Raw genomic sequence first — 27,825 nt, forward strand, 5'->3', positions numbered from 1 at the left:
GGTTGGGGGCGGGGTGGGGGGTTGGGTTCTTTGGTTCTTTGAATTATTTGGGGAAACAGCCTCTGAGAGGGAAATGAGCTCTTTCTCCACCAAATCACTTGTTCTCCCCTTGGATCCTCAAGGGTCTCTGCCTAAACCCCTACCCAGCTTGTTATCCTAGAGTCAGCAGGGTGAAGGAAGCATGCAGGAAAAGTAAGTGTCTTTGACAGCCATAGCTGTGCCTTGTTCACAGTAGGATCCCCCAGCACCTAATGTGGTACCCAGTTCATAGTAGATGCTCAAGAAATGTTATAGACAAGTGAATGTCAGAAACAAGTGCTTAGAAGAGAAGGAAACGTGCCCAAATTCTGGGTTACAACCTGCGTGCCACCATATGTGATCCTGCTAAATTTTAACAAGCAAAATTGTAGCATGGCCTAGTCTTAAATTAGCAGAAGCAGATAAAGATGAACTGCCTTTATGGAATTGGAAGTTGTAATTAGAGAAATGTGTTCCCAAACAGAAGAAGCTGCTAATCTAATTCTGGCTTTTCTTTTCTAAGCCATGCAAACTAACTGCAATATGTCAGAGGAAGATTCCTCCCAGGCTTTCAAATAAAAATGACCCCCCCTAGCTCTGCTGCACCCTCAGGAAGATGAATTGGAGAAAAGTAGCATTATTTATGGGGGAAATCATTCTTCACAGCCTTTAAATAGGGACCCTTGGAGCTATGTGTGCACCAACCTATCACAGCTTTACCAGTGGCACTGCCATAATGACCCACATGCTGTCCCACAGTTTGGCCACTGAAGACTCAAAATGCTTAATAAAGAGACTAACTTCCCAATAAAAAGGATGCAGGAAGCTGTGCTCCTGCTGCACTGATAACCCCAAAGGATGTGCTTGTAGAGCATCATAGGAAAGCACTGAGCACATCAGTGTATTAGAAATTATACTTTCAGTTCATGCTCAGCAAAGTTTTTAATCTTATGTCAGTTACCCAACCCTACCCATGGCTAGGTCACTGCCTGCCTTATTTGAAGTATGCTTGGGTAATTGCAAACTAATTTTAGAATTAGCCCACCTAAAGCTGAATATAAATTAAAGTATATATTATAAAGATAAATAATTATTGTAGTATCTGTTCATTTGCATTCTGTGGAAATGCTTCTCTTCATTTAAATCTAAGAACTAGGCTGTATGCTTCTTTGTAGACAGATTGTTTAGTTAGATACTGTGTGGCACACAGCACACATTCAGCCAGTATTTTATTAGACATTGAGCATCTATCATATTTGGCCTCTTATATCCCATGCATCCTTATGCCCTGCTCTTCTGTTACCCACTTGATCTCCCTCTCTCCTTGTAGAATGTGTGTAAGAACTGCAGAGGAACCTTCTGTAATGCCTGCTCAACAAACGAACTGCCTCTTCCTTCAAGTATCAAGCCTGAGCGAGTTTGCAATCCCTGTCATGAGCATCTGATGAAACAATATTCCAGCAGCCCATTGTAAGACTGGAGGCTGAGATCTGGACCAAAATGTCCCTACCTGTGTTAGATGTCAGGATCCCCTAGAGCCCAGACTTTAGAACCAACTCAAGAATTGACAGGAATGATTTAAATAAACCAGGTCCAGGGAGAAAAGGCAGTGGTTGGCAGTACTGGAATTCTGCTCATTTTCTCTAATGACTGTATGAATAAAAGTTACTCAGTTGAGCCTCTCTCTGCTAAATCTAAACAACCCCACTTTGGAGCATTTGGAAGGGCTGTTCATTTTTATGAATAGTGATAATACTACTGAGGTGGGTGTTATAGGAGAGAGGGTCCGTGGCGGATAAGAATAAAAAGGAAAACGATCATCCCTCTGTTACATTCTCAGATTCAAGAGGAAAAGATAATTGTTAACTGAGATTGAAATGACAGATGTTACATATTTTCCCAGATGCTGCTAGACACAAACATTATTTCTTCTTTACCCCCACTACCTACCTCTTCTTTAAAGTATCTCTATCGAACTGTGAACCCAAACTCAGGGAAAATAAAGAGTAATATAAATTTTGAATGTACTTAAAACTATTATAACTATATTATAGTTTCAGGACCAGAATTTTCTAGTTCTGGCCTACATGTGTTTTCATTATCAGAATAAGGAGCAAGAACATTTGCTGTTTTTCCACTTAGTGACTTCAAAACTAAATATCTGCCCTTTTCAGAATCCCCTACTACACAACAAGCCAGCTCTTCCCCACTCCCTCTTTCCTCTCAGTCACGGAAATTATAAGGGGTTTTAAAGATAGGGTTTGACTTTTGCAAGTAGGAAGTATTGAAGCAAAGCTATGTCAGGTGTAAAGTAAAACAAATTTAATTTGTCTTGGCTGAGAATAATTAGCTTAGAATATTTATTAAATTCTTTTGTGAATAAGAGATCCCTTATTCCAGGCTCAGATTCAGAACTGGTAGGCAGGTTTCTTGGAAAGTAAGATACTTCAACATCTCTTAGTAACAAACCCTTTGGGGAAGAAGAGGGAAGTGCATTCAGCAGGGGAAGGAAAAGAAATGGTTTATGCTCTTTTGATTATGTTACATGTGTCTAGATTGTTTGATTCCAGTTAAGACCTAAGAAGATATGATTCTGTAAGTGGCTTAGAATTATGGGGTAGAAACATCCTGGAACTATGATATTTGATAAATTCTGTCTCCTGAAAAGGGTTACAGCCCAGAAAAAGAGTTGTTATTCCAGAGGTCTGACCTGTTACTTGGTGAAGCTGAGTTTTAAGAGTACTAGGGACAAATAAAATCTAATAATTCTAGCCTTGTTTGTGGTCATTTTTTTCCCTTTAAATAATATTTATTTCTTGTGATTCTTCATTCTCCTTATTTTTTACCACATATATGTGCCAGCACTGTTCTAAGTGCTACAGATAATGTGGGGAATTATCCTGAATCAGCAAAAGTTATTTTATAATTAATTTTGAATTAAATTGAAAAGAGGCCACATGGAATGTAAGGAGGAATAAGTAATTAACCACTTGAGATTTGATTTTGAAATGCACATAAGCTATATAGCATTTCGGTTTTGTTTGTTTTTAATAAAACAAAGCTCCAAAGATCTGTTATTAGTGCAGCTGCCCACAAAAGCAAGGGGACCAAGTCATGAATACCTCGACTTAATGTTAGGCCTTTCTTCCTTAAAAATTGTGCTTTCCACCATTTAGCATCACCAAGAATAACATACTTGGGAATAAACTTAACCACAGAGGTAAAAGACTTGTACACGAAAAACTACAAAACATTGCCAATACTACCCAAAACCATCTACAGATTCAATGTAATCTCTATCAAAAATCCCAATATTTTTGGCAGAAATAGAAGCATTCCTGTAGAACCTCAAGGGATGCCTAAATAGCCAAAACAATCTTGAAAAAGAACAAAATTGAATGTCTCTCACACTTCCTGATTTCAAAACTTACTACAAAGCTACAGTGATCAAAACAGTATGGTACGGGCATAAAGACAGACATAGGACCAATCGAATAGACAGCATAGACATAAACCCCCACGTATATGGTCAAATTATTTTTGACAAGGGTGCCAAGACTATTCAATGAGGAAAGGAAAGTATTTTCAAAACTGATGTTGGAAAAACTGGATATCCACATGCCAAAAATATTAAAAGGGACCTTTACAACATATACAAAATTAACTCGAAATGGATCAAAGATCTGAACATAAGGGCTAGAACTATAAAACTCAGAAGAAAACATAGAGAAGAGAAAGACTCATGACATTGGATTTGGTAGCAATTTCTTGGATAAGACACCAAAAGCACAGGCAACATAAGAAAATATAGGTTGGGCTTCATCAAAATTAAAAACTTGTGGAGAAATTGGAACCCCTGTGCACTGTTGGTGGCAATGTAAAGTGTTACAGCCACTGTGGAAAACAGTATCGTGGTTGGTTCATAAATTAAAAGTTCCATTAATACAGCAGTTCCACTTCTGGGTATATACCCAGAAATGAAAACAGGGACTCGAACCAATTATTCATACACCCACATTCATAGCAGCATTATTCACAATAGCCAAAAAGTGAAGCAACCCAAGTGTCCATTGACTGATGAATGGATAAACAAAATATGACAGATACATATAAGAGAGTAGTATTCAGCCTTAAAAAGGAAATTCTGACACATGCTACAACATGGATGAACCTTAAGGACATAAGTGAGATAAGCCAGTCACAAAAGGACAAGTAGGTTTCCACTTGTTTGAAGTGACTAGAGCAGTCAAATTCATAGGTAGTAGAATGGCAGAGATGACGTAAAATGGTGGTTACCAAGGACTTGGGGAAGGGGGAAATGGATACAGAGTTTCAGTTGGGGGAAGATGAAAAAGTTCTGGTGATGGATGGTAGTGGTGGTGTTTGCACAATATGAATGTACTTAATGCCACAAAAATGTACACTTAAAAATGATTAAAATGGTAAAGTTTGTTATGTATATTTTACCACGATTTTTAAAGTACCATGCTTTCCAGTCGGATACAGAAAATAATTAGATATGTATGTGTATATGGCTGGTACACAGACATAAAGCCCCATCTGCTGAGAGGGTCTGTAAGTCGACACCCCAGTAGCACTGGGCACACCCAATGCCCAATCTTTCATTAGAAACCAAACCTTGGTTTCTAATATCATTCTCCAATAAAAGGAACCAGGACCCCTTGGAGAAATGGCTGATTCTCAAAGGGATACAGGAACAAGCTAAAAGCTCCCAATGAGTAAAGCTGAAAAAATGTGAGCAGAATAACGTAGAATAGGATTATTACCCAGAGTATAAAATACCTACGAGTCCATATTAATATAAAGCATTAAATAAATGGTGAAGAAATGTCATCTCTCCTATACAGAAAAATTCCAAATAATTTACGTAGCTACGATTCTTTCAGGTAAGTGGAGCTTACCTCCCCACCTCTTGAATCTGGGCTGTGCTTAGTAACTTCGAGAAAGGAGACTATAGAAAGAGAAAAAAGGAACTTTATAGTAACCTAGGAGACACTATTTTGGTCAGGTGATCAAAATTCACATGGTCAGTGATAAATCACGTTGATAACGTGAATCCTTGATAAGATGAATGCAGTGAGAATGACACCTTTGTATTCTTTCTCTGCAAAACCAACAACCCCAGTCTAAACATGAGAAGAACCTCCAATTGAGGGACATATAACAAAATATCTGACCAGTACTCCTTAAAATTGTCAGGTCATCAAAAACAAGAAAGACTGTGGTTAAGGAGACACGAAGACTAATGTAATGTGGGATCCTGGAATGAAAGATACTAGGGAAAAGCTAATAAAATCTGAATGAAGTCTGGAATTTAGTTAATGGTTATGTACTAAAGTTAGTTGTGACAAATATATTGTAGGAATGTAAGATGTAAACAGTAGGGAAATTGGGTGAGGTAGAAGTAGGAATTCTACTTTTGCAACATTTTTGTATATCTCAAGCTATTTTGAAATAAAGTTTATTTAAATTTAAAAAATTGTGCTTTCATACTCAAAACAACTACAGGTCTGACCTAATAGAACTTGACTAAACTCCCTAAATGCAGTTTATTTCCAAATAGAATCTGAGAATTTTCCTCAGCATGAGGATTTTAAATCAGATTTATAGCTCAGCACAACGTCCTTGGTTCATTCATTATTTACAGTCAAGTTATAAAAATGTATGATGATAATTTGAAAAGATACATGCACCCCAATGTTCACTGCAGCACTATTTACAATAGCCAAGACATGGAAGCAACCTAAATGTCCATCAATGAATGGATAAAGAATGGAATATTACTCAGCTATAAAAAAGAATGAAATAATGCCATCTGCAGCAACATGTATGGTCCTAGAGATTTATCAAACTGAGTGAAGTAAGCCAGACAGAGAAAGACAAGTATATATCACTTATTAGTGCAATCTAAAAAAAAAAAATGATACAAATTAACATATACAAAATAGAAATAGACCCACAGACATAGAAAACAAACTTATGGTTACCAAAGGGGAAAGCAGTGGAGAGGGATAAATTAGGAGTTTGGGATTAACATATATACACTGCTATGTATAAAACAGATAACCAACAAGGACCTACTTTACAGCACGTGGAGCTATACTCAGTATTTTCTAATAACCTATATGGGAAAAGAATCTGAAAAAGGATAGATATAGATATGTATAACTGAATCACTTTGCTGTACACCTGAAACTAATATAACATTGTAAATCAACTATACTTTAATTTTTAAAAAAAAAATTTAATGGAAATAAAAAACACCTAGTAATAAAAAATAGTGAAAGTCGGAAAAAATATGTATGATTTAAATTCTTAAAGGGAATTTAACCATTCTGTAAAAGGACTCCAGGTATGGCCTAATGATTTTGAAGTAACTCTCAGGGCCCTCGCCTATATTACAGCCTCATTTCAGCTTTGCCCAAGAGAAAATGTAGCCCTTTTTAAAGAATTATATTTCAGAAGTAAGTGGCATGTTTTGATATATAGTAAAGCATCTTTCTAATAACTTAGCCTAATAACCCCACAAATGTTCTCCCAGGTCAAATCTTAATGATTCTTAGACATTTGTTAGCTTGGGGATTGTCAATTATTGAGGTCTTCTATTTTATTCTCAACATTCCTGAGGACAGTTGATTTTGTTGTTAACACATTAATTACTTTTGTATAAGAGATTTTGCAAGCATGTCAATCTACCAAATCAGAAATCAAGGATCTGACAAGCACAGTTTCTATACCTAGAATAAAAGACAAACTTTATTCAAAGACAGCATATCATCTTGAAATGTAAACATAGTTAAAAATAGAACCAGAGACCAACTGTAAGCAGTACTGAGGATGTCAGATTCCTGAGTTAATAACTAAGCTTGGTAAAGAGAGAGGACTCAGGACCCTAATGGGTAGTAGGGTAGAAAGACTGAACAAGTCTCCAGGCAGCAGTACTACCATGCCATTTTGGGGCGCTGCTTTTCAGCAGATTAGGATCATTCATATTCAATTATAAGGTCTATCACAAATAGTTTACTCCTGTATATTAGAGCAGGTTAAAAATTAGCCCAATATTATCATTTGTATTCCCCCATTTGCTCTCTTGAGGGGACAAGAAATGGATGGAATTACAGCCAGCCTATCAGAAATTCTGAGTAACTTGGTTTCTCAGTTCTGGTCTTTATTCCCAAATGTCATCATCAAGTGGCAGAAAGGCTGAGAGCCTCTTTATTTCAGTTAGAACCAAGCACGTTTTGGGATCACAAGTCTTTGAATATACTTGTGAAGTTTCACAGGCTTCAAATTTAGTCTGGATCATCTGAGAAGCTTATTCTTAAATGTACCTTGGTGATCCTTGTGGGTTTCACTGAGCTGTCCATATTCTAGAGTCTACATTGGCTACATACCTTCATGCTTTATCACCAGGTGCTTTCAAAATCATTTCACTGGGATGTCCTAATTCTGACACAGAACCTAGAAGCCATAAAAGGGGAAGATTTAAGAAATCTACCACATAAAAACAATTTCTGCCATGATAAGCAAATAAAGTGACAAACTGTCAGGGGGTGGCGGGGCAGTATTTAAAGCCAGCTCATTGCAAGGTCTCCTGCCAATTAAGCCAATTAATTAAGAAAAAGACCAAACACAATAGAAAAGTGCTCATTTAACATCACTGAAAGGCCATCAGCGAAACTCAGCTTGTGGAAAACCTCTAAAGGTTTATTGCATTTCTTCAACAAATAAGAAGGGAAAAAAGAAATGGAAGGGGAAACATTAAGATTAAAAGAAATAAGAAACAGGCACTTCAATTTCACTAAAGATATCTGAATGGTCAATAAGCTTATGAAAATATGCTCAACATCATTTATTGGGACAGCAAATGAAAACCACAATGAAATACCACTATCTACAGAATGGCTAAAATTACAGGCTGAAAACATCAGATGGTGAGGATGTGGACCAACTGGAACTCTCATATTGTTTGCGGGTGTTTAAAACAGGATGACCACTCTGGAAAAGGGTATGTCAATTTCTAGTAAAATTAAAAATATATCAACCTTGCAATTTAGGATATTCTACTAAGTACTTACCCAAAAGAAATTAAAACGTGGGTCCACAAGAAGCCTTGCACAGGATATTCACAGCAACTTTATTCATAATAGCCAAAAACTGGAAACAGCCCAGCACCCACAAGCTGTTCACCCGACAAGTGAAAGGTTAAACTATAGCATATTCATACAATGGAATACTACTCAACAATGAAAAGGAACAAAAAGCTGAAACACATAGATGAATCTCAACACATGCTTAGAGGAAGAAATTTACACAATAATACATACTGATTCCATTTCTATGAAGTTCTAGAATAGGCCAAACTAATCTATGGTGAAGACAAAATCCTAATAAGAAGGGATGGGAGAGGTACAGGAATTGACTACAGAAATTTTCTGATGTGATGGAAATGTTCCATAGCTTGTATAAGGAGTTTGGGTTACACAGCTGTATGTCAAAACTCATCAAATTAATATTTGTTCAATTCACTGTAAATTTTACCTCAAGAACAAGAAGTTTACTTAATGATATGGATGCCACAAAGCTTAAGATTCAAGTATAGATGTCTACAACTTTGACACACATAAGAAAAAAGACTGATGGGTGCAGAGATACATGATGAAGGAAATATGGCAAAATGTTACTTGTAGAATCTAGGTGGTAGGTATAGGCATGTTTTTAATCCAACTTTTCCAGATACTTGAATTTTTTTATTAAAACATGTTGCAGGGGAAAAAAGAGACATAATAACCATTGCAATGTGTGGACTGTTGTTCAGATCATGATTCAAATATACTTTTATAAAATGACATTTCATATAGATATTTGATAAGAAATTAGTATTTTTAGGAATGATGGTACTTTTTAAGTCCTTTTTTAAAAGAGATGTACACTGAAATATATCCAGATAAAATGATGCTGTCTTGAAGTTGATTTAAAATTAATGAGGATAAGTAGATGGGGATTATAAGAGAAAAAGAAAAATGGGGAGAGGATATGAAGACAAATTTATAAGAAAAAAAATCCCAAAACCCCTTAAACATGAAGAAATGCTCCATCATAATACCATTCTGTGTGTTTTTTTAAGCTTGGCAGATTGCCAAAGAACAGATTGCTAATACACTGTTGGAGGGCTATGGGGAAATGGACACTTGCATTGCATTGCTGGTGCAAACTAAGGAAAAACAAATTATAGATACCAATTGAATTTTAGATATAAATTACAAGTGCACATACTCTGATCACTTATCCTACAGAGAAATTTATGTATGTACAAAATGATACAAATTTATACAAGGTAATTCCTTTCAGCAGTATAACAGCAAAAGATTGGAAACAATTTACATCTTCATCAGTAAGGACAGGTTAAGTGAAATACACCCACACTGTACAATCATTTTAAAAAATGAGAAAGGATTTTATATACGCATATAAAATATTTAGAATGTAATTAAATGGGAAGAAATGTACAGAACAGTATGCATACTATGCTATAATTTATATTTTTTAAATAAATGAAAATGCCTATTAATATTTGCTTATCTATATAGTAAAATCACTGGAAGTTTACATTAGAAACTGATAACAGGGTTGCCTGAGAAGGGGAACTAAGTGGCTCAAGTATAGGATGGGAAGGAAACTGCTCACTGTATAGCCCTTCATATCTCTTGAATTTTATTTCCTTCAAAAAACCACAAAATTTAAAAATTATTCTATTTATTTTCGTATCATCAAGGTTTAAGAACCAAATTAAACCTTCCTATATCCTCTTCCTGAAATTCAGTAAGAAAACCACCCAACTAAAAAAACTGGGCAAAAGATCTGCACACCTCACCAAAGACAATATGCCGATGCAAATATATACAGATGTCAACAACTTGCACATCATGGAATTGCGAATTAAAACTAAGTATCACTACACACCTATCAGAATAGCTAAAATTCAAAACACTGACACCACCAAATGCTGGCAAGGATGAGTTGCTACAGGAACTCTCATTCTTTGCTGGTAGAAAGGCAAAATGGTTCAGCCATCTTGGAAGACAGTTTGGCAGGTTCTTACAAAACTAAACATAGTCTTACCATATGATCCAGCAATCACACTCCTTGGTATTTACCCAAATGAGTTGAAATCTTATGTATACATAAAAACCTACACACAAATGTTTATAGCAGCTTTATTCCCTTCGTACAAACTTCAGAGATTTATTTTCTGATCTGCTGAATTCAGGCGGGAAAAATGTATTCCTACTACATTAGAGCAATTTTTTTTTTTCAAAGCCCTGGAACTTAGGCACTTTACTGCTGAGATATACCACTCTACTCTATAATACAGGCCCTACCAATTGAACGTGAACCCTTTCACATAATTTAGGGAAAACTCTCAAAATAATGGAATGTTTTAAATTATAAAATGATCAAGATGTAATCCAGAGAAAAATCTCCAAGTGAGAACCCGCTAAGGGACTGTTTAGGGCAGAGGATGCCAATAGGGCATGTTAACTAATAATAAGCAGGGTCACTGCCTCAAAATGTCACATAGATGGAAGTGGCTTTCTCCTGCCTCTTTCTCTCCACACCACAGAAGTGAGAAGGATTTAGAGCCTACTGCTCCACAGCAGAATCAGTCTCCCTTGCCACCTGGCAGAAGCGTCTCACCCAGACGTGGAAAGACAAGCACAAAATGGTTCTGCTTAATTCCCTGGCAAAAGTGAGTATATCAGGTCAGATCACAATCTTCAACAATCTTCTCCTTGGTATTTACATGCTCCTTATGTGTCTTCCCTTGCAATTCCTTTGAGCTAGCCAAAGCAGGATATGGGTAACCTGGACATATCCAACCCCACTATTTCTGAGAGCTTTACCACAAAGGAAATTAAAAAGACAAAGAGGACCCAACGAGAAGAGCAAAATTCACTGTCATTATTTCTTTCAATAGCAAATGATGATGCATAATCCAGTCTTGTCAAATTTCAAGAGGGAGAAGTATGTCTTTAGATTGGATAAAAATAAAAGATTACTTTTATTCTATTATCTGTTTTTCTTCCCTTTCTACTAACTTTCTAGTAATTTGCCTTGTCAGCAATTATTCATTTACTAATGTAAATTATGAGCAATAACCTACTAAAGGAAGTACAGGAAAGTATATGAATTCATAAGATGACTTCCCAAGAATGCCCACCTTTTTCCTGAGAACTTGGCCACTAGTGTGACAAGAAGATACACACTTCAAGCTTACCCACCACGTAATATCTTAATGCTTTGCTCTCATTCTTTTCAGAGAGATGTGCAAGGGAAACTCATTATCTTTTTTATTTTTTATTTTTATTTTTACGTACTTGTCTGCACCGGGTCTATAGTTGCGGCATGCGGGACCTAGTTCCCTGACTAGGGATCGAACTCTGGCCCCCTGCATTGGGAGCACGAAGTCTTAACCACTAGACCACCAGGGAAGTCCCTCATTAGGTTTAAAATAAAGTAATTGCAAATGAATTAATTCCTCACCAACCCCAATCCTAATCAACACTACAGATTTTTTTCCACAGACCTACTGCTAGAGGGAGAAAGAAAAGATCGCATTCTAGTAGCTCATACGGCTATAGACACCAGTTCTTATAGCTCAATACATTCAACCACATATGAAAATACATTTCTACTTAGGTCGTAATACGGAAGATGTTAAGCTGGTTGACTGAATCATGCTCTTATAGGATGATAAAAGCAAACACAATTACAAATTAACCATTTCTTCTTATAATAATATACCAGGACTTGATGTAATAAAAATGTACTAGGTTGATTCACACACTCCAAAATAAATACTCTTAGGTAATCTTCAGCCTGAAACAAGCCTTCATTTATTGACTACTTACAGTACAGTGATTCCGTATCTTAGCTGGTAATCAAAGATGGTTATGTATTAAGTGAGAGAAGACATAATCTCTCTTCCAGATACCACCTCTCAGAAATCTGGGCTAATTAAACTTTAAGAACTAGAACTGCATCTCCTGGTAACCACGTGACAGTCGTCACCCTGAGAACAGGAACAAGGCAAAGAAAACATACAGGACTTTGATTCTCCTACACAGGTACACATAAAGTTAGTTTATTAATGACTACATTTTGAAGCCAGCCATTTTGATCCAATATTTAAATAACAAGCTGTTTAATATTAAAGCAGAAAGTACTGCCACAATGTGACAGAAATACAGCTTTATCCATAATCCTTTCACACGATTATACGTTAAATGCTACTTTTAGTTAAGCAAGGCACCCCTACTTGTTCTAAAATATGGGATGTGCTACCCCACTGAAAAAGCAAATGAGGCTCAGATTTTTTCCTATCTAGAGCTGGTTTAAATTCAAGTGAAGCCATTAATGTCCTTACCAGTCAGGACTGTTACGACATGTCACTTCACAGTATTGAGACTAACACACACCTTAAGGTCTACCCCAAAGTCAAAAACAGGTGGGGGGGCAGGGGTCAGACAACTTTTACATTAAGACTATAATTGCCTCCTTAATTATACAGGCACCAATGTTAAATACCTTCAGCACAAGGCTTAGAAAGGCAAAACATTTCTAAAGACATAAAACTGCCAAACTGTTGTCATTTACACTCACTAACCTGTGGTATTTGTTTTTTGTTTTGACTTTTTTAAAATTCCTACCCCTATCTAAGTAACCAAATACACCTAAAATTAAAATAACTCTGCCAAACCATAATGGTTCAAAGGTCTGAAACCTTTCCTTGCTTTGGTGAGTATTTGGTTAAAATAATCAGTATTTCATTCCATAAAAAGTTTCACATCAGAGCTCTTAATTCACAGGCAAAAAACAAAACCTCAAACAGATCATTTTTAAAATGGGAGAAAGATTTTAAAGGACAGTGCTGAATAAAAATATGTAGTCTTTACACTGGGTCACAAATCGTCTATGAAAACTGTTTAATCATATAAAATAAAGACCAGATTTTTAATCAGATCCTGGACAGTTTAAACAAAAAAGTAAATCTGTGGTTTATTTCATAATCCCAAACTGAATTTTTCCTTTTTCTTTCTAAACAGTCCACTATGGAATTTTTCTTATAAGCAATTAACCCCAAACCCCCAAATGGTTTCTCTAGCAGTTGCTGCTAAAAAACTGGAACTTTAGATCCCATGTCCAAGAAAGATGTGCAAATGAAATGCTTCTTGCTTCATCCTGAAAATAAAACAAAAAATGTTGCATGCTTACTCAAAATGAAAATGTGTTGCGCAAGTTCCCATACCATTTAAAACTACAAATTCAATAGCTTTTTCTTTCTGATTTATTGCAAGTTATCTGACAAACCAATTAAGCTAAGGTGAAGAAAATTAGTTAGGCATTAGTGTTTGCAGCCTGGTATGAAGATAGCAGATTTTCAGAGTTGGGCGCAGAATATATTTTGCATAGATTTTAGCTAATGTAAATATTTAAGTCCCACGAGACTGTGGGACTTTATATCCAAAAATAGCCTATGACAACTATAGTAAACAAATGCCCCAAGTGTTTTCAAGAAATCACTACAGGTAAGTGTCTTAAAGGAATGCCCCATTACATGTAGAAAAATGATCACAATACAATATATTAAAAGATTTTATGGGGAAAAAGAGAACACATGGCACTGAGTCAGGGAAGGGACATCAATACATATTTAGTTGATTTGTCACAGATAAAACTCTGGAATCTATGTACTTCCTAGGACAATTTTCATAACACCATTTCAGGAAAAGAAGCAGTGTTACATTAAGTGTACAAATCCATGACACACCCTGGTTTCAGATATCTAAAAAATATCTTAGAACTGAGGAAATGTATGTAAATTTTATAGGACGACAAGCTAACACAAGGCACATTTTCAGTGTTTTATAATATACAGCTACTAAAGATGAAAAGTTCTTTTTAAGCACATAGCATGATGAATGTTGGGAATGATGCAAAAAGATTCTAATGGGGAAAATACTCAAAGCTACTGTATGATCATAATGAATTCTATTTCCCAGGAGAATTTCATTCCCTATAGTCAGGCTTCAATTATCATGATTAGTTTGATGTTTATTAAAATGGTTTTCAACTGTATTATAAATTTGTGAGTTAATGATTAACTTATCAACTGAAAATAATTTACACAATTGCACCTCTTAAGTTTACCTTATTTTCTGGAATCCCTGGAAGTCTTATTTTCCTTTCGGACATGAATTCAGGAACAATTCAATATATCTATGGTCTGAGAATGACAGAAAAGGATCCGTTCTTAACCCTCTGCCTTTTGAAAGCAGATCGTTTTCACTGAGATGTTGGACACTACAGGTGTCTGACCCCAGGCCAGCAGGGACCTCTGAAGCCTTCTTCATGACCTGGCTTTTTTTCCCATCCCGTGGTTTTTCTAATGGATATTTAGGACTTTTGTAATCTCATAGCTATCCAAGCTCCACTTCTAATTTTAAGAACTTTAATCGAAAGTTAAATTGAAGGTACTGTTTGTAGACACTTAACACCCATGAAAGCCCAGCCATCATGACAAATCCCTGAGTGCTGTCTTCAGAAAATGATGCTGGTCATCACAGCTTCAGCATCTCCTGTTTTTTGATGCTCAGCTCCCCCTGCTGATCTCAGAGTTTCCTGGCTTCTCCTTCCCCCTCTCTCATCCCTTTGCTGTCCTGTGTAGTGATCTGGTGAGCGAAACTGCTGCTTACTCCTCCACCCCTACCTCTACCCCCCTGCACTACATATGAGTTTCAAGATTTATTATTGCAATAAAAGTGCTTTATGCTGGCTTTTCTCAAAACAAAAAAACCCCACAAAAAACACAGAAAGGCATTTGTAAACAAAGATAGACATCAAGAATAACAAAAACCATGGGCAGCACTTACGAACATGGGACCGATCCTTGAGCATAGCTGCAACAGCGTCCTCGTGGGTATCGAAGTGCACATCAGCTTCTCCAGTGGCCTTCCCACTGGAACTGTATTCCATGGTGATTCTAACAGGCTTCAGTGGAGCAAAAAACTAAACAACAAACAAAGGAAGCCAAAAGGAACATAATGTTACTAGGTCAATTTCTAGAAGTCTGGTGGCTCTGCATTTTTCTTTCAGACTTTAATTCATACACCTGCTAAATTTATTTTTAGGAAATCTCTTTAAGCAACAATGTAGTTACACATCTACCACCTCTGCTGGCTCTTCTGATCTTCTGAGAACTCACGGCTACATTTCAAATATCTGTTCACAGAGAACTTAAACTATATACACAATACAATAATATACAATAGTTATCAAACTTTTCTTTATACCAACAAGGACCACTTTTATTATTCCTCCCACACACCTCCTTTCCCGTTTCTAAAAACTGTCCGTCAAATATACTTCATTTCTATTTTTTTTTTTAAATATTTATTTATTTGGCTGCACTAGATCTTACTTGTGGCATGCGGGACATTTAGTTGTGGCACGTGGGATCTAGTTCCCTAACCAGGGATCGAACCTGGGTCCCCTGCATTGGGAGTGCGGAGTCTTAGCCACTGGACCACCAGTGAAGTCCCTACACGTCATTTCTTAATAATTCATTTTTACCATGTTTTAATCAAACATGGAGCTGATAATAAGTTTCTTATCAGCACTACCTAAACAGAGCTACCACACTGAGTGGTTAATATTCCAAACCAAACCAATTCTTTAATGAGACTGTGCAACCTTCATTTAGGTAAAAATATGATTCTTATAGGTTTTTTGAAAAAACAAAGACAATTCTGAGGCCCCACTACTAACTAATTCTGAGGCCCCACTACTAACTGGATCCTAGATTTTCATCTACCTTAAGCACACACACATCCTGGAGTTCAGGAAGTCAATAAGGACTTTGTTATTTCATCTTTTCATTTCACAGAGTACCTATCATAAAATGAAAATATTTTAAAAATTCCTTTTCTCAAAAATCAGGGAAGCTGGATGCAAGAAGGCTATATGGTGTAATGAGAACTCCAGGCATTTAGGCGTACTAGATTCGTGTCTAGTATATAACTGCCCTGTGACAAATGCTCTCGGAGTCTCTTTTTCTTAAACTCAAAGATGAATGGGTTGAGGGACTTCCCTGGTGGCTCAGCAGATAAAACTCTGTGCTCCCAATGCAGGTGGCCCTGGCTCAATGCCACAACTAAAAGTTTGCACATGCCACAACTAAGGAGGCCATGTGCCACAACTAAGGAGCTGGCAACGCAACTAAGAAGCCCACGTGCCGCAACTAAGACCCGGTGCAACCTAATTAATTAATTAATTTTTTAAAATGAATGGGTTGAACTAATTTAGAGAAAGACCAAGCTTTTTTACATTGAATACTTAACCTACGCCATATTATTTTGCACCTATGAAATGTTATCATCCATTATACACATGACCTTAGAATGTAATAAAACTCACACCTCTCAGCCAAAGAAAATAAAACAAGCCCCCACAACTGTGGAGATGCTACCTTGCTGTCCAAAGATACTGCAGAAATACTATATTTTTCTTCTCTACCTTCCCTAAAGAGAAGTTCAAAACTTTAGAACTTTTGTTCAAAGCTATTGAGATTGGATATCTTACTGCCACACACATTTATAATGTCTTGGGCATTGGCTTGGAAAGGCAATCCTCTCATGTGGACAAAATGTAGTGAAGACGTAGTTCCAAAATCAACAGCCTCTGGAAGCTTTTCTGACATCTCCTTAGGCAATTCTAAGAAGTGGGACAAAAAGCACTGTCAAGAACATAAACACTTCAAAAGTTATTAGCAGATTATAATTAGGAATGACCTTTATGACAAAATCCTCAATTACTCTTGAAATACCCTAGTAACGAAGAGGGTTTCAATTTTAAAAGCCAAGATGATCTGAAATTTCTGCTGCCTAACAAGTATCACCTGAACACTCATAAGGATTTAGTGTCTCAAACCATTACCAGATTACAAAAGAACGTACCTTTCTCTAACAACTGAGAGACGGGAAAATGATTATGAACGTAAAAATAAAGACAAGAGAAATTCCCTGGGTTACAGTCACTTTGAAAAAAAAAAAAAAAAAGGAATAAATATGGTTAACAGAATAATCCTAGAGCACAAATTTTAAAAGTATTTATCAAACTTTTAAAGATTCCAAATGTTGCTTTGGGATTAAGAATCAAAGGAATAATTAAACACAGAGGCAAACAAAACACCTTACTTTAGTCAACAATCCTGCTCTCTACACACATCTTTTCCCACCTTAAGTTTAAATGTTGACATCTTACTTCTTTTTGTTGTATATGTGCAACCCAGGTTTTGATACAGAATCTGCAAAAATGATTAAATTAAAAAAAAAAAACCTATGAAATAATTAAGACCATCTTCAACCCTCCATATCTGTGAATGTGGAACCTGTGGATATGGAGGGCTGCCTATGGGACTTGACCATTCATGGATTTTGGTATCCATGGTGGGTCCTGGAACCAATCCCCTGGGGATACCGAGGGACGACTGTATTCATAGCACATACTACACTCAAAGACATATTAAACATTTAACTCAATTTCCTTTGTCCTATAATCTACAATTTGATACAACGTGGTCATAAAAAAAAAATTTTTTTTAACAAGTATCAAAACGTACAAGGCAGACACAATGAGTTTCAATAAGAGGCAAATCCTTACCTATTTCCTTCTCACTTTCAAAAGCCGTCATGGGTCGGATATCCTCAGTTACTTCATGTTCTTCAAAGACCATTTCTGGCTCAGTTATATACTTAGCAGTGGGAGAAGATGCCGTTTTCTTTCCCTTATGAGAACCAACATGTGTTCGAACTTCATTCCTTCTGCTTGGAAATATCTCTATATATCTATGTCAAAGCAAAAGTGAACAGGCATAAATGGTACAAAGTAACTTTACATTGAACTCTTTTAAAATAAAACATGCAGGGCTTCCCTGGTGGCCCAGTGGTTAAGAATCTGCCTGCCATACAAATTGTGAAATTTTTTGTTCTAGTTCTGTGAAAAATGCCAGTGGTAGTTTGATAAGGATCGCCACTGGCATTTTTCACAGAACTAGAACAAAAAATTTCACAATTTGTATGGAAACACAAAAGACCCCAAATAGCCAAAGCAATCTTGAGAATGAAAAACGGAGCTGGAGGAATCAGGCTCCCTGACTTCAGACTATACTACAAAGCTGCAGTAATCAAGACAGTATGATACTGGCACAAAAACAGAAATATAGATCAATGGAACAGGATAGAAAGCCCAGAGATAAACCCACGCATATATGGTCACCTTATCTTTGATAAACGAGGCAAGAATATACAGTGGAGAAAAGACAGCCTCTTCAATAAGTGGTGCTGGGAAAACGGGACAGGTACATGTAAAAGTATGAGATTAGAACACTCCGTAACACCATACACAAAAATAAGCTCAAAATGGATTAAAGACCTAAATGTAAGGCCAGACACTATCAAACTCTTAGAGGAAAACATAGGCAGAACACTCTATGACATAAATCACAGCAAGATCCTTTGTGACCCACCTCCTAGAGAAATGGAAATAAAAACAAAAATAAACAAATGGGACCTAATGAAACTTAAAAGCGTTTGCACAGCAAAGGAAACCATAAACAAGACCAAAAGACAACCCTCAGGATGGGAGAAAATATTTGCAAATGAAGCAACTGACAAAGGATTAATCTCCAAAATTTACAAGCAGCTCATGCAGCTCAATAACAAAAAAACAAACAACCAAATCCAAAAATGGGCAGAAGACCTAAACAGACATTTCTCCAAAGAAGATATACAGATTGCCAACAAACACGAAAGAATGCGCAACATTATTAATCACTAGAGAAATGTAAATCAAAACTACAATAAGATACCATCTCACACCAGGCACAATGGCCATCATCAAAAAATCTAGAAACAATAAATGCTGGAGAGGGTGTGGAGAAAAGGGAACCCTCTTGCACTGCTGGTAGGAATGTAAATTGATACAGCCACTATGGAAAACAGTATGGAGGTTCCTTAAAAAACTACAAATAGAACTACCATACGACCCAGCAATCCCACTACTGGGCATATACCCTGAGAAAACCGTAATTCAAAAAGAGTCATGTACCAAAATGTTCATTGCAGCTCTATTTACAATAGCCAGGAGATGGAAGCAACCTAAGTGTCCATCATTGGATGAATGGATAAAGAAGATGTGGCAAATATATACAATGGAATATTACTCAGCCATAAAAAGGAACGAAATTGAGTTATCTGCAGTGAGGTGGATGGACCTAGAGACTGTCATACAGAGTGAAGTAAGTCAGAAAGAGAAAAACAAATACTGTATGCTAACACATATATATGGAATCTAAGGGAAAAAAAAAAAAGGTCATGAAGAACCTAGGGGTAAGACAGGAATAAAGACACAGACCTACTAGAGAATGGACTTGAGGATATGGGGAGGGGGAAGGGTAAGCTGTGACAAAGTGAGAGAGTGGCATGGACATATATACACTACCAAACGTAAAATAGATAGCTAGTGGGAAGCAGCCGCATGGCACAGGGAGATCAGCTCGGTGCTTTGTGACCACCTAGAGGGGTGGGATAGGGAGGGTGGGAGGCAGGGAGACGCAAGAGGGAAGAGATATGGGAACATATGTATATGTATAACTGATTCACTTTGTTATAAAGCAGAAACTAACACACCATTGTAAAGCAATTATACTCCAATAAAGATGTCAAAAAAAAAAAAAAAAAAAGGAATCCGCCTGCCAATGCAGGCGGATCTTGCTGTGTCCCGGAAGATCCCACATGCGGAGGAGCAACTAAGCCCATGTACCACAACTACTGAGCCTGCGTTCTAGAGCCCTCGAGCCACAACTACTGGAGACGGTGCGCCTAGAGCCTGTGCTCCGCAACAAGAAGCCACCGCAATGAGAAGCCCGCGCACCGCAACGAAGAGCGGCCCCCGCTTGCCGCAGCTGGAGAAGGCCCGTGAACAGCAACGAAGACCTAACGCAGCCAAAAATTTTTTTTTAAATAAAATAAATTAAAATAAAACATGCATACATATTATTTCTGATAGCTAACAAACACAGGTGTCCAAAGACAACAGGTGGGGCATAAAGTAAAAATGGACATAGATATTCACCCATCAAAAAGTACTCTCAACAGAGCAGGTCACTGATTTAATCCTCCCAAGATAAGTTTTCTTCATATACATTTTAACAAATGTTTTCTACCCTGTTTTGCTTCATGCGGACAAATATGCAAAGGTTAACTGTGTGTATGAAAAGAATCTAGTAAGAAAGGTTTCATTTTGTTTTTTACAGTTGATTAACAATCTCTTGAGGTCTTACAATTCAATTCTGTGAAAATTAATCATATGTGTTTAAGATATTAAAAGTCACAATATATGAGGAGCTAACTTCTCCCAGGACTTCACTAAGAGGCTAATGAGAATTAATGAACTAAATGTCAATTCTAACTTGGTATCTGTTTGGCTGTGGAACTGTTAAATCCAAGCTTCTGGAACCAGTTTTCTTTTTCTCAACAATGCTTTTCCAAATTAGGTTATTAAGCTTGAATTGTACAAATCCTTTGCATTTACAGACCCAGATGTGCAACATTTCTTAATTTACTGAAGAGATCTATACACTGCCTTGATGTTCCCACATAAAAACATATTACTGACGTGTTCCCAGTTATAAGAAAATATGAAGAGTACTGAAAGAAAATTAAGGGGGGGTGTTGTGTGTTTTGCATGTATTTTCTTCATTAAAAATTTTTTAATAAAGACCTTTGAACCAATTCTATACGTAGATCCTGAGATAGAAGGACTTTGGAATGACTTTTTTAAACTTCAAAGAATTCAAGAAAAAAGGTCAGAAAACAAGCAAGACAATGAATTAAAATTTGACACTTCTGAGTACTCCCCCAAAGTTAAAACACAAATAAGCACACAAAAAAAGAGTAAAAGAGAAAAAGAAATAAAGAAAACTAAAAAACAGAAATGAACTCAACCCATCACTACGTGTATCCTAGTGTGATGTGATATGCAGTATACAGTATTGCCTATAGAGTATCTGTATCAAAATTGTTAACCTGAATCAATCTAAGACTTTAGGTCTAACTTCCAGTTTTCAGGAAATAATAGAGGATGCAAAGGAACAAGTTAAGTGACACTGTGAGGAAGCAAAAGGATAAACACAGGACGTGAGACACTGTACAGGACAAATGACTCAATTTCTTCAAAAGCCAATTGCATCTTGAAAAGGGGGAGGGGAATTCCCTGGTGGTCCAGTGGTTAGGACTCCATGCTTTCTCTACCGTGGGCCTGGGTTCAATCTCTGGTCAGGGAACTAAGATCTAGCAAGCTGCTCCATGCAGCCAAAAGAAAAAAAAATAATAATAAAAAGGGGGAGGGAACATAAAAATAAAGGAAATGGGGATTTGCTCTAATTGAAGAGAAATGGAAGCATAACAATCAAATACAACATATGGACCATGTCTAGATTCTGGTGAGGGAAAAAAAAAAAGCAACTGGAGAAAGACATTTTGGGTATAAATGGGAACATGTGATAACAGACTGGCACTAGATAATAAATTATCGCTAATTTTGTTAAATGTGATAATATTGGGATCATGTAAAAATGTTTTCTTAAAGATGCATACTAGAAAAACAGATGCAACAAATACAATAAATGTTAAGAATTTGTTAATCTAAGTGATGGGCATTTGACAGCTCATCATACTACTCTCTCTACTTTTTCTGTGTTTAGATAATTTTACAGTCATATTATACTGCATTCATCAAAACGACCCAGTGTATTGGCCAGTATGATCCTTCTGCATCATTAGTATCTGCTTTACTCACCGGTTGCCAATTTCTTCCCTGTGTTTCAAAAGGGCTTGGTTGGCCATTTCTGGTTCTTCAAACTGCACATAGGCTTCTCCTGTTTTTCTTCTCCCTCTATAATCCATGACAAAAGTAATGTCTACTATGTTCAGTCCTAGGATGTCAAAAAATTATTACAAATTAGTGCTGCTAACAGGAGCTTTTTTATTCTTAGACTTAACACATTCATTCACATACTAAGAAACACATTCATTCACATACTAAGAATTTCTTTTTAAGTTTATTAGTAAAATTGTGGGCCTATTTTGCCAGTCCCAAAGCTGAATACATGCCTAATGGGAAGAAAATTATTATGCAGCCAAAAGCTAATAACGCCCACACATTCCCAGAACATTTAGGGTCCAAGCAGTCCATCTAAAACACACAATTTGGTTTTTTGCCATTAGTTATATACAGAGATTTAGACTAACATCACTACTGGTGCATATTTTACCCCTAAGAATTAGATGGTAATGCTTTTTTTTTTTTTTTTTTTAAACAGACGTGCTGTGCAGCTTGCAGGATCCTAGTTCCCTGACCAGGGACTGAACCCGCACCCTCAACAGTGAAAGTGCAGAGTCCTAACCACTGGACTGCCAGGGAATTCCCTAGATGTTAATGCTTTTAGATCATATAAATCACTATTGTCTAAGACAAATATAGCCACTCTCATGAGAGGATATTTTCCTCAATAGTAAAAAAAAAAAAAAAAAAAACTCCACATTAAATTATTTTGAAATATGACACCCACCAAAGATCAGTGTTTTAGGTCAAAACACTTATATAATCCATAAATACTGGCAATCCAAGTGAAGAGTTCTCCCCTAAACAACCTAATAAAACTGCATGCAGTTACCAGGAGAAGGTTCACCTAAGATAAAGAAGGAAACAATGGGGGGAAAAGATATGAGGCCCCAAACACAATATAACTGAAAAGCACCTGCGAAGAAGTCTATAATGTCTTTCTCATTGCAACTATAAGGAAGTCCTCTCAAACGAACCACGCCATCATTTACCACAGGTGTAGATTTGACATGCAGGCTCTTCATTAAGGCATCCACATCTTCATTGTTTATCTCATATACTAAGAAAAAGAGCACAAAAGGTATGCAATATTTACATAACAAAGGAAGAAGCCATTAAAAAAATAATCACACTGGGTGGGTTATCCAGGAATCTAAAAACTAGTATTTTTAACCTTACATACTTCTCTGGAGAAAATAATAAATGACATTTATCAAGTATTTACTATGCGCCAGCTGTAACATCACAACTTCTGAAGTAAACTGGGTCAACACCCTCATTTTATAGATAAGAAACTGAGATTGTGTGCTTCATTTTCACACCCTGGAAAAGGGTTTTTCATAGAATCTAACTACTTTACTATTCATAACATCTAACACAGGATCAAATGAAGCTGCCTTGAAAAGTACAGTCAATGTAATGAACCCGAAAAGCTATAACACGACTTCACATACCTTCCACATACCGCTGCCCCATGTACATGCGGTGTTTCTCTAAGGCTTTTTGCACATCCTGCTCTGACTCCATTTCAATTAAGGCATCACCCCTTCGTTTCCCATCTCTATTTAAGAGGAAGTGGATTCCATTCTCACCATTGCGAATTCTGCAGTCTGAAAGTATGTGAGTAAAATCAATTAAAACCAGAAATCAAAGTTTTAGATCAATCATACAAGTCACTAGAATTGCAATCTTCCAAAACCAAAACAAAGCAATATCCAAAATGCCTGTCATTTTCCTTACACAAACCCCCATCACTGAAGACGTCCAAACGCTGATGAGCTGGTAGTCTCTAAAATGTTCCATGTGGAGAAATAAGCGAACCTTAGCACAAAAGCTTATGACCCCCTGATCATTAAATGGCAAATCAGGCTAGGCTCAATACAAAATGTAATATGGACTTCCAAGTGCTTCTACAATCAGTTTCAAATCACTTAAGGAATTAAAATACGGTTTCTGCATAAGTGTCTTCTTTCGTTATGATCATATCCATAAGAACTCTAATATATCTCCTATAAGAATAATTTAACTTTTCCCCCTTTTCATTACCAAAGAAAGACATCCCCATACTGCACACTACTTATATTGGGAGCAAGCTGAAGATGTAAGTGGCTTTATAAACTGCTTGATCCACACAAATGCACATTAGGTACTTAATACAGTGTTACATTGTTTTAGAACATTTAAGGCAACATCTTCTAAAGGCTTCTTAAGAGGGAGGAAAATTAAAAATCAGTCAGATACAGAAACTTTAACTACAGATGCATAAACCTTCAAACATGTTATTAAGGGAATTATATCACTTGCTAAGTGATCTTGTATTCTAAATGTATGTTATTACATAAAAAGCTACTCAACCTATATTCTCACTAACATATTCCCGCTAACAGGTTTCACATTTTGATATGTACGTATTAAAACTTCAGAGAAAACTGGTTTTGCATCATGTAGTTTTTTAACATTAAAATTTTTTCGGTATTCAACGTGGTATATATGACAAATGATACACATGCTGTCACTATGCATATGTAACCAGCCAGAATGAGACAATTCCCATGCATCAAATAAGATGTCTACAGCATAGCCTAACTTGAATTTTATGGGACTACCTTTCAGTCAGATGAAATTACATATTCAAAACATACATAAAATATACCTGAGAAAAAGCTAAGCACATCTTCTACAGTGCACGACCACGGTAATCCTTGAGCTCGAATGAGATAAACGTCATCCACTTCCTCTCCTAACTTGGACGGAGGCAATTCATATTCAGGGAGAGGTGGAAGGTCTTCCAGGTAGGTAGTTTTGGACTCCTTCCAAGAGAAATGAAGAAATGTAGTAATATTTCTTGAACAACCTACTTAGAAAATTTATTTTCAAAGTTTATTTCTACAAATTAACACCCTGGATATTATTATTTGGGGACCATTAGTATTTCAGAGGCAAGAAGTAAAATTCACAAATCTAACTCATCCTATTTTGGCTTAAATTGTACATCCTAAAGCAACAAGCACGTATAGCCTAATGGTTTGGCAGGACATAAATTTTATTCCAGGCTTGTTTTTAAATTCATCAGTCCCGAAGTACACCTCATAATAGTGTTTTAGTTAAGGCAGGACAACAGGGGTCCCTTCAATTTAACAAATATGTATCTCCTAATCACAGCACACCATAATTAGGCCCTCATCTCAAAAAGCGTACCATCCAGACTAAGACAAGCACACAAGACAGATGCTTTAAGGGCTATAATTAAGATACAAGATATTATAGAAATTCAAAACAGAGCACCAACAGAAGAATCAAGACATGATATGAGATGAGCCTTGAAGGAAGGCTAGAATTCTGAGAGAAATATATAAAGGATAGGCATTCCAGTTTGAGAAGTGAGGGGAAGAAACAGTATGAACAGAAGCCCATTTGCAAAACAGCAATAATTCCATTTGGCTAAACTGTAGGGTACAATTAGGAGCCAAAGAAGATGAGCTGGCAAAAAAAACTGGGTACCACATAGCAGAGGAATTGAGGGTTGAGCTCAGTGTGTGTCGTTAACCTGGTAGGCAAAGGGGAGCTAATAAAAGACATTTAGAAGTGTGTAAATCAACAAGACAGCAGGATGCTTGGGAAGATTAATTTGTCAACTAGTATGTCAGACCAACTGAATAAGGGAAAGATCATAAAAGGCAACAGCAGTAGTGTGAGGTAACAGGAGCCTGAGACATACCCAAAGAACTCTATTTTACAACACTAAACAAAAACTGAAATGTTATAAGATTCCAACAAGCACAACCATAACCAGGGAAGACAACTCAGGTTTTAAGACTTGCACTCTACTAGGCTAAGGAAATAGATTTCTCTGTACCATCCTACCATTTACACGAAGATTTATGTCTAATTTTAAGGAGTCAATGATAAATGTAAACCTCTAGCAGAGGCCTCATACATTTAAATTTAATAAGAATGCAACAAGCACTTCAATTATCAACATGGGAAGACAACTCAGGCTTTAAGTCAAGTGACTTGCACTCTACTGGGCTAAAGAGAGAGATACTTCACTCCTTTGTATATCCCCATCATTTTCATGGAAATTTACACATAATTTTATGCAATCAATAATAAAAGTAAGCACAGAGGCTTACTTACTAGCAGAGCCTCAACAGATCATTATGCTAGTCAAATTCACAAAAAAAAATAATCAAGTAAAGAGAGTAACCAGGTCACAAAGGCTTATTAGAGACAGTTTTTTTGTTGCTTTTTTTTTAATAAGAGCAACATTCCCCATTTTCCCAGAATTCCATAGGCATCACAAGCTTTCACTGAAAAGGGCAGCAGAAAGTATTGGGCCAGGATTCAAATCAATTAGCTCAGCCACTGGCAGACAGCAGCCACGCTGATTAGCTTCCCAGTTTCCCTAAGTTCAAGGAGAATCACAAATTGAATTAACAATAATATGACTCAAGGCATCAGGAACATGGTAGTCAAAAAGTGTGCGGACATTTCCCAAATGCTACGTAAGAAGCAGAAAAGGAAGCTTCCTACGAGGCACAAAATATTTGCAATGTGAGTACTTAAAGCACACACTGACTCAAAAAAAAAAAAAAAAAAATACTGTAGACTCACTCCTGGGTCCCCAAACCATCGCCTCAGCCCCAGACGCCTCCTCTCCTCGGTCCCCCTCCCCCAATGTCAGTCTCCAAACTGTCCTTCCCATCAGCGGTGACCCATGGTCCTAAAGGACCTTCTGTCAGAGGAAGTGAAGGTGCAGAGGTGACCTTCAGTAACTGGGGCAGCCCGCCTTTCCCAAGGGACACGAGAGCGAGGAGAGCGCTGGGGTCCAGCCTCCTTCCCCACGAACCTAGCCCACGCAAGTGTGTGCGTGAACCTTCGTAGCAGCGAGCCGCGAGGCGCACCAAGGGCCGCCCAGGCCTAGTGCTCGGGCGGCACGGAGAGTCCCAGCCCTCCGGGGGTCCGGCCTCCCAACTTCACCACCTGCGGGCGGAGAGCGACAGAGATGCGCGGTGGGGGCGTCAACAGCCTCACAAAACCTACCATGGGCGGGCGGGAAACAAGGCCTCAACATTCACCCCCAGCCACACTTACACTGCCCAACCGACCAGAGACTCGAGAGGAGAACAAAACAAGGAGAAAACCCGAGCGCTGGGAAAGCGTCCCTTGTTCTGGGGCCCAATAGGAGGACTGGGCGGGCGAGGGTGGGAGCGGGCGGGGGGCTGTGGCGCGTGCCGTGGATCCCCGGGCGCGCACGCGAGGCGCACGCGGAGGGGCGCGGGAGCGCGTGCGCACTGCCGGGGAAGGGTCCCGCGCGCGGCCCCTCTCGGCGCCCACGTACCTGGCTGTAACCGCGCGCCGGACCCGCCGCCGCCGCCGCCGCCAGCGACTGCGGCAGCAGAGGGGCGCGCAGGGCCGGGTAAGAGGCGGCGGCCGCGGCGGCGGCGGAGGCGGCCGCTGGGGGAGGCCCCGCCAGCCTCCCGGCCGGCACAGGCCCAGTCTGGAGGCCCCGCGTGTGAGAGGCGGCGGCCGCGGCGGCCCCGAGCAGCAGCAGCAGGCGGCGACGGCCCGAGACTCCCGAGGGGAATGAGCCGGCAGCCGAGTAGAAGGGCAGGCAGGCGGCGCCGGTGCGCCGGCAGCTGCTGCAGTTGCAGCCGCAGCCCCGGAGCAGCGCCCCGAGCACCCAGCGCGTCCCGGCCATGGACTCCGGAGGCGGCGCGGGGCCTGAAGGCGGCTGCGGCTGCAGCGTGAGCGGAGGGGAAGTGGAATCCAGGGCCGGGGAGGGGTTGCCAGGCACATGCGCCGCCGGCACCAGGGGCAGCG

General features: G+C 38.2%; 2 protein-coding genes across 6 annotated transcripts in view; one reads left to right on the forward strand and one right to left on the reverse strand.

The window, feature by feature from the left end:
- Positions 1 to 7,428, forward strand: part of RUFY3 (RUN and FYVE domain containing 3) — an 89,073-nt gene extending 81,645 nt beyond the window's left edge. For 4 of the 5 annotated variants that reach the window (XM_022599329.3, XM_089912001.1, XM_022599328.3 and 1 more), the window contains one exon: positions 1,349 to 7,428. In XM_022599329.3, coding sequence (XP_022455037.1) covers positions 1,349 to 1,492 — 144 coding nt within the window. In that variant the 3' untranslated portion in view covers positions 1,493 to 7,428. The remainder of the gene's footprint in view (positions 1 to 1,348) is intronic. The other variant, XM_089912002.1, reaches the window with a different exon arrangement.
- On the reverse strand, positions 1 to 27,825 carry GRSF1 (G-rich RNA sequence binding factor 1). Its single transcript, XM_022599451.3, has 10 exons — positions 27,344 to 27,825; positions 24,656 to 24,812; positions 23,457 to 23,612; positions 22,919 to 23,062; positions 21,958 to 22,093; positions 17,761 to 17,945; positions 16,691 to 16,812; positions 14,973 to 15,108; positions 14,251 to 14,326; positions 1 to 13,281 (listed from the first exon to the last, which is right to left on the reverse strand). The coding sequence occupies exons 1-9, from the start codon at positions 27,701 to 27,703 to the stop codon at positions 14,277 to 14,279; spliced, it is 1,446 nt and encodes a 481-aa protein (XP_022455159.1). The 5' UTR covers positions 27,704 to 27,825; the 3' UTR covers positions 1 to 13,281; positions 14,251 to 14,276.

Source organism: Delphinapterus leucas, chromosome 5 (genome assembly GCF_059928025.1).
Source record: "Delphinapterus leucas isolate spDelLeu-1000000601 "Yukka" chromosome 5, BTC_Dleu_Yukka2, whole genome shotgun sequence".
In the NCBI taxonomy this organism is placed as follows: Eukaryota; Metazoa; Chordata; class Mammalia; order Artiodactyla; family Monodontidae; genus Delphinapterus; species Delphinapterus leucas.

What these genes read in the sequence shown, in the direction of transcription:
- GRSF1 (XM_022599451.3), bottom strand. Translation starts at nt 27,703, where the DNA reads ATGGCCGGGACGCGCTGGGTGCTCGGGGCGCTGCTCCGGGGCTGCGGC. An exon ending in AGGGAAGAAATTGGCAACCG is followed by an intron (nt 17,946 to 21,957) that starts GTGAGTAAAGCA and finishes GCTTTGACATAG; the next exon opens with ATATATAGAGATATTTCCAA. An exon ending in CAAGGATCGGTCCCATGTTC is followed by an intron (nt 14,327 to 14,972) that starts GTAAGTGCTGCC and finishes TGTCATTCTCAG; the next exon opens with ACCATAGATATATTGAATTG.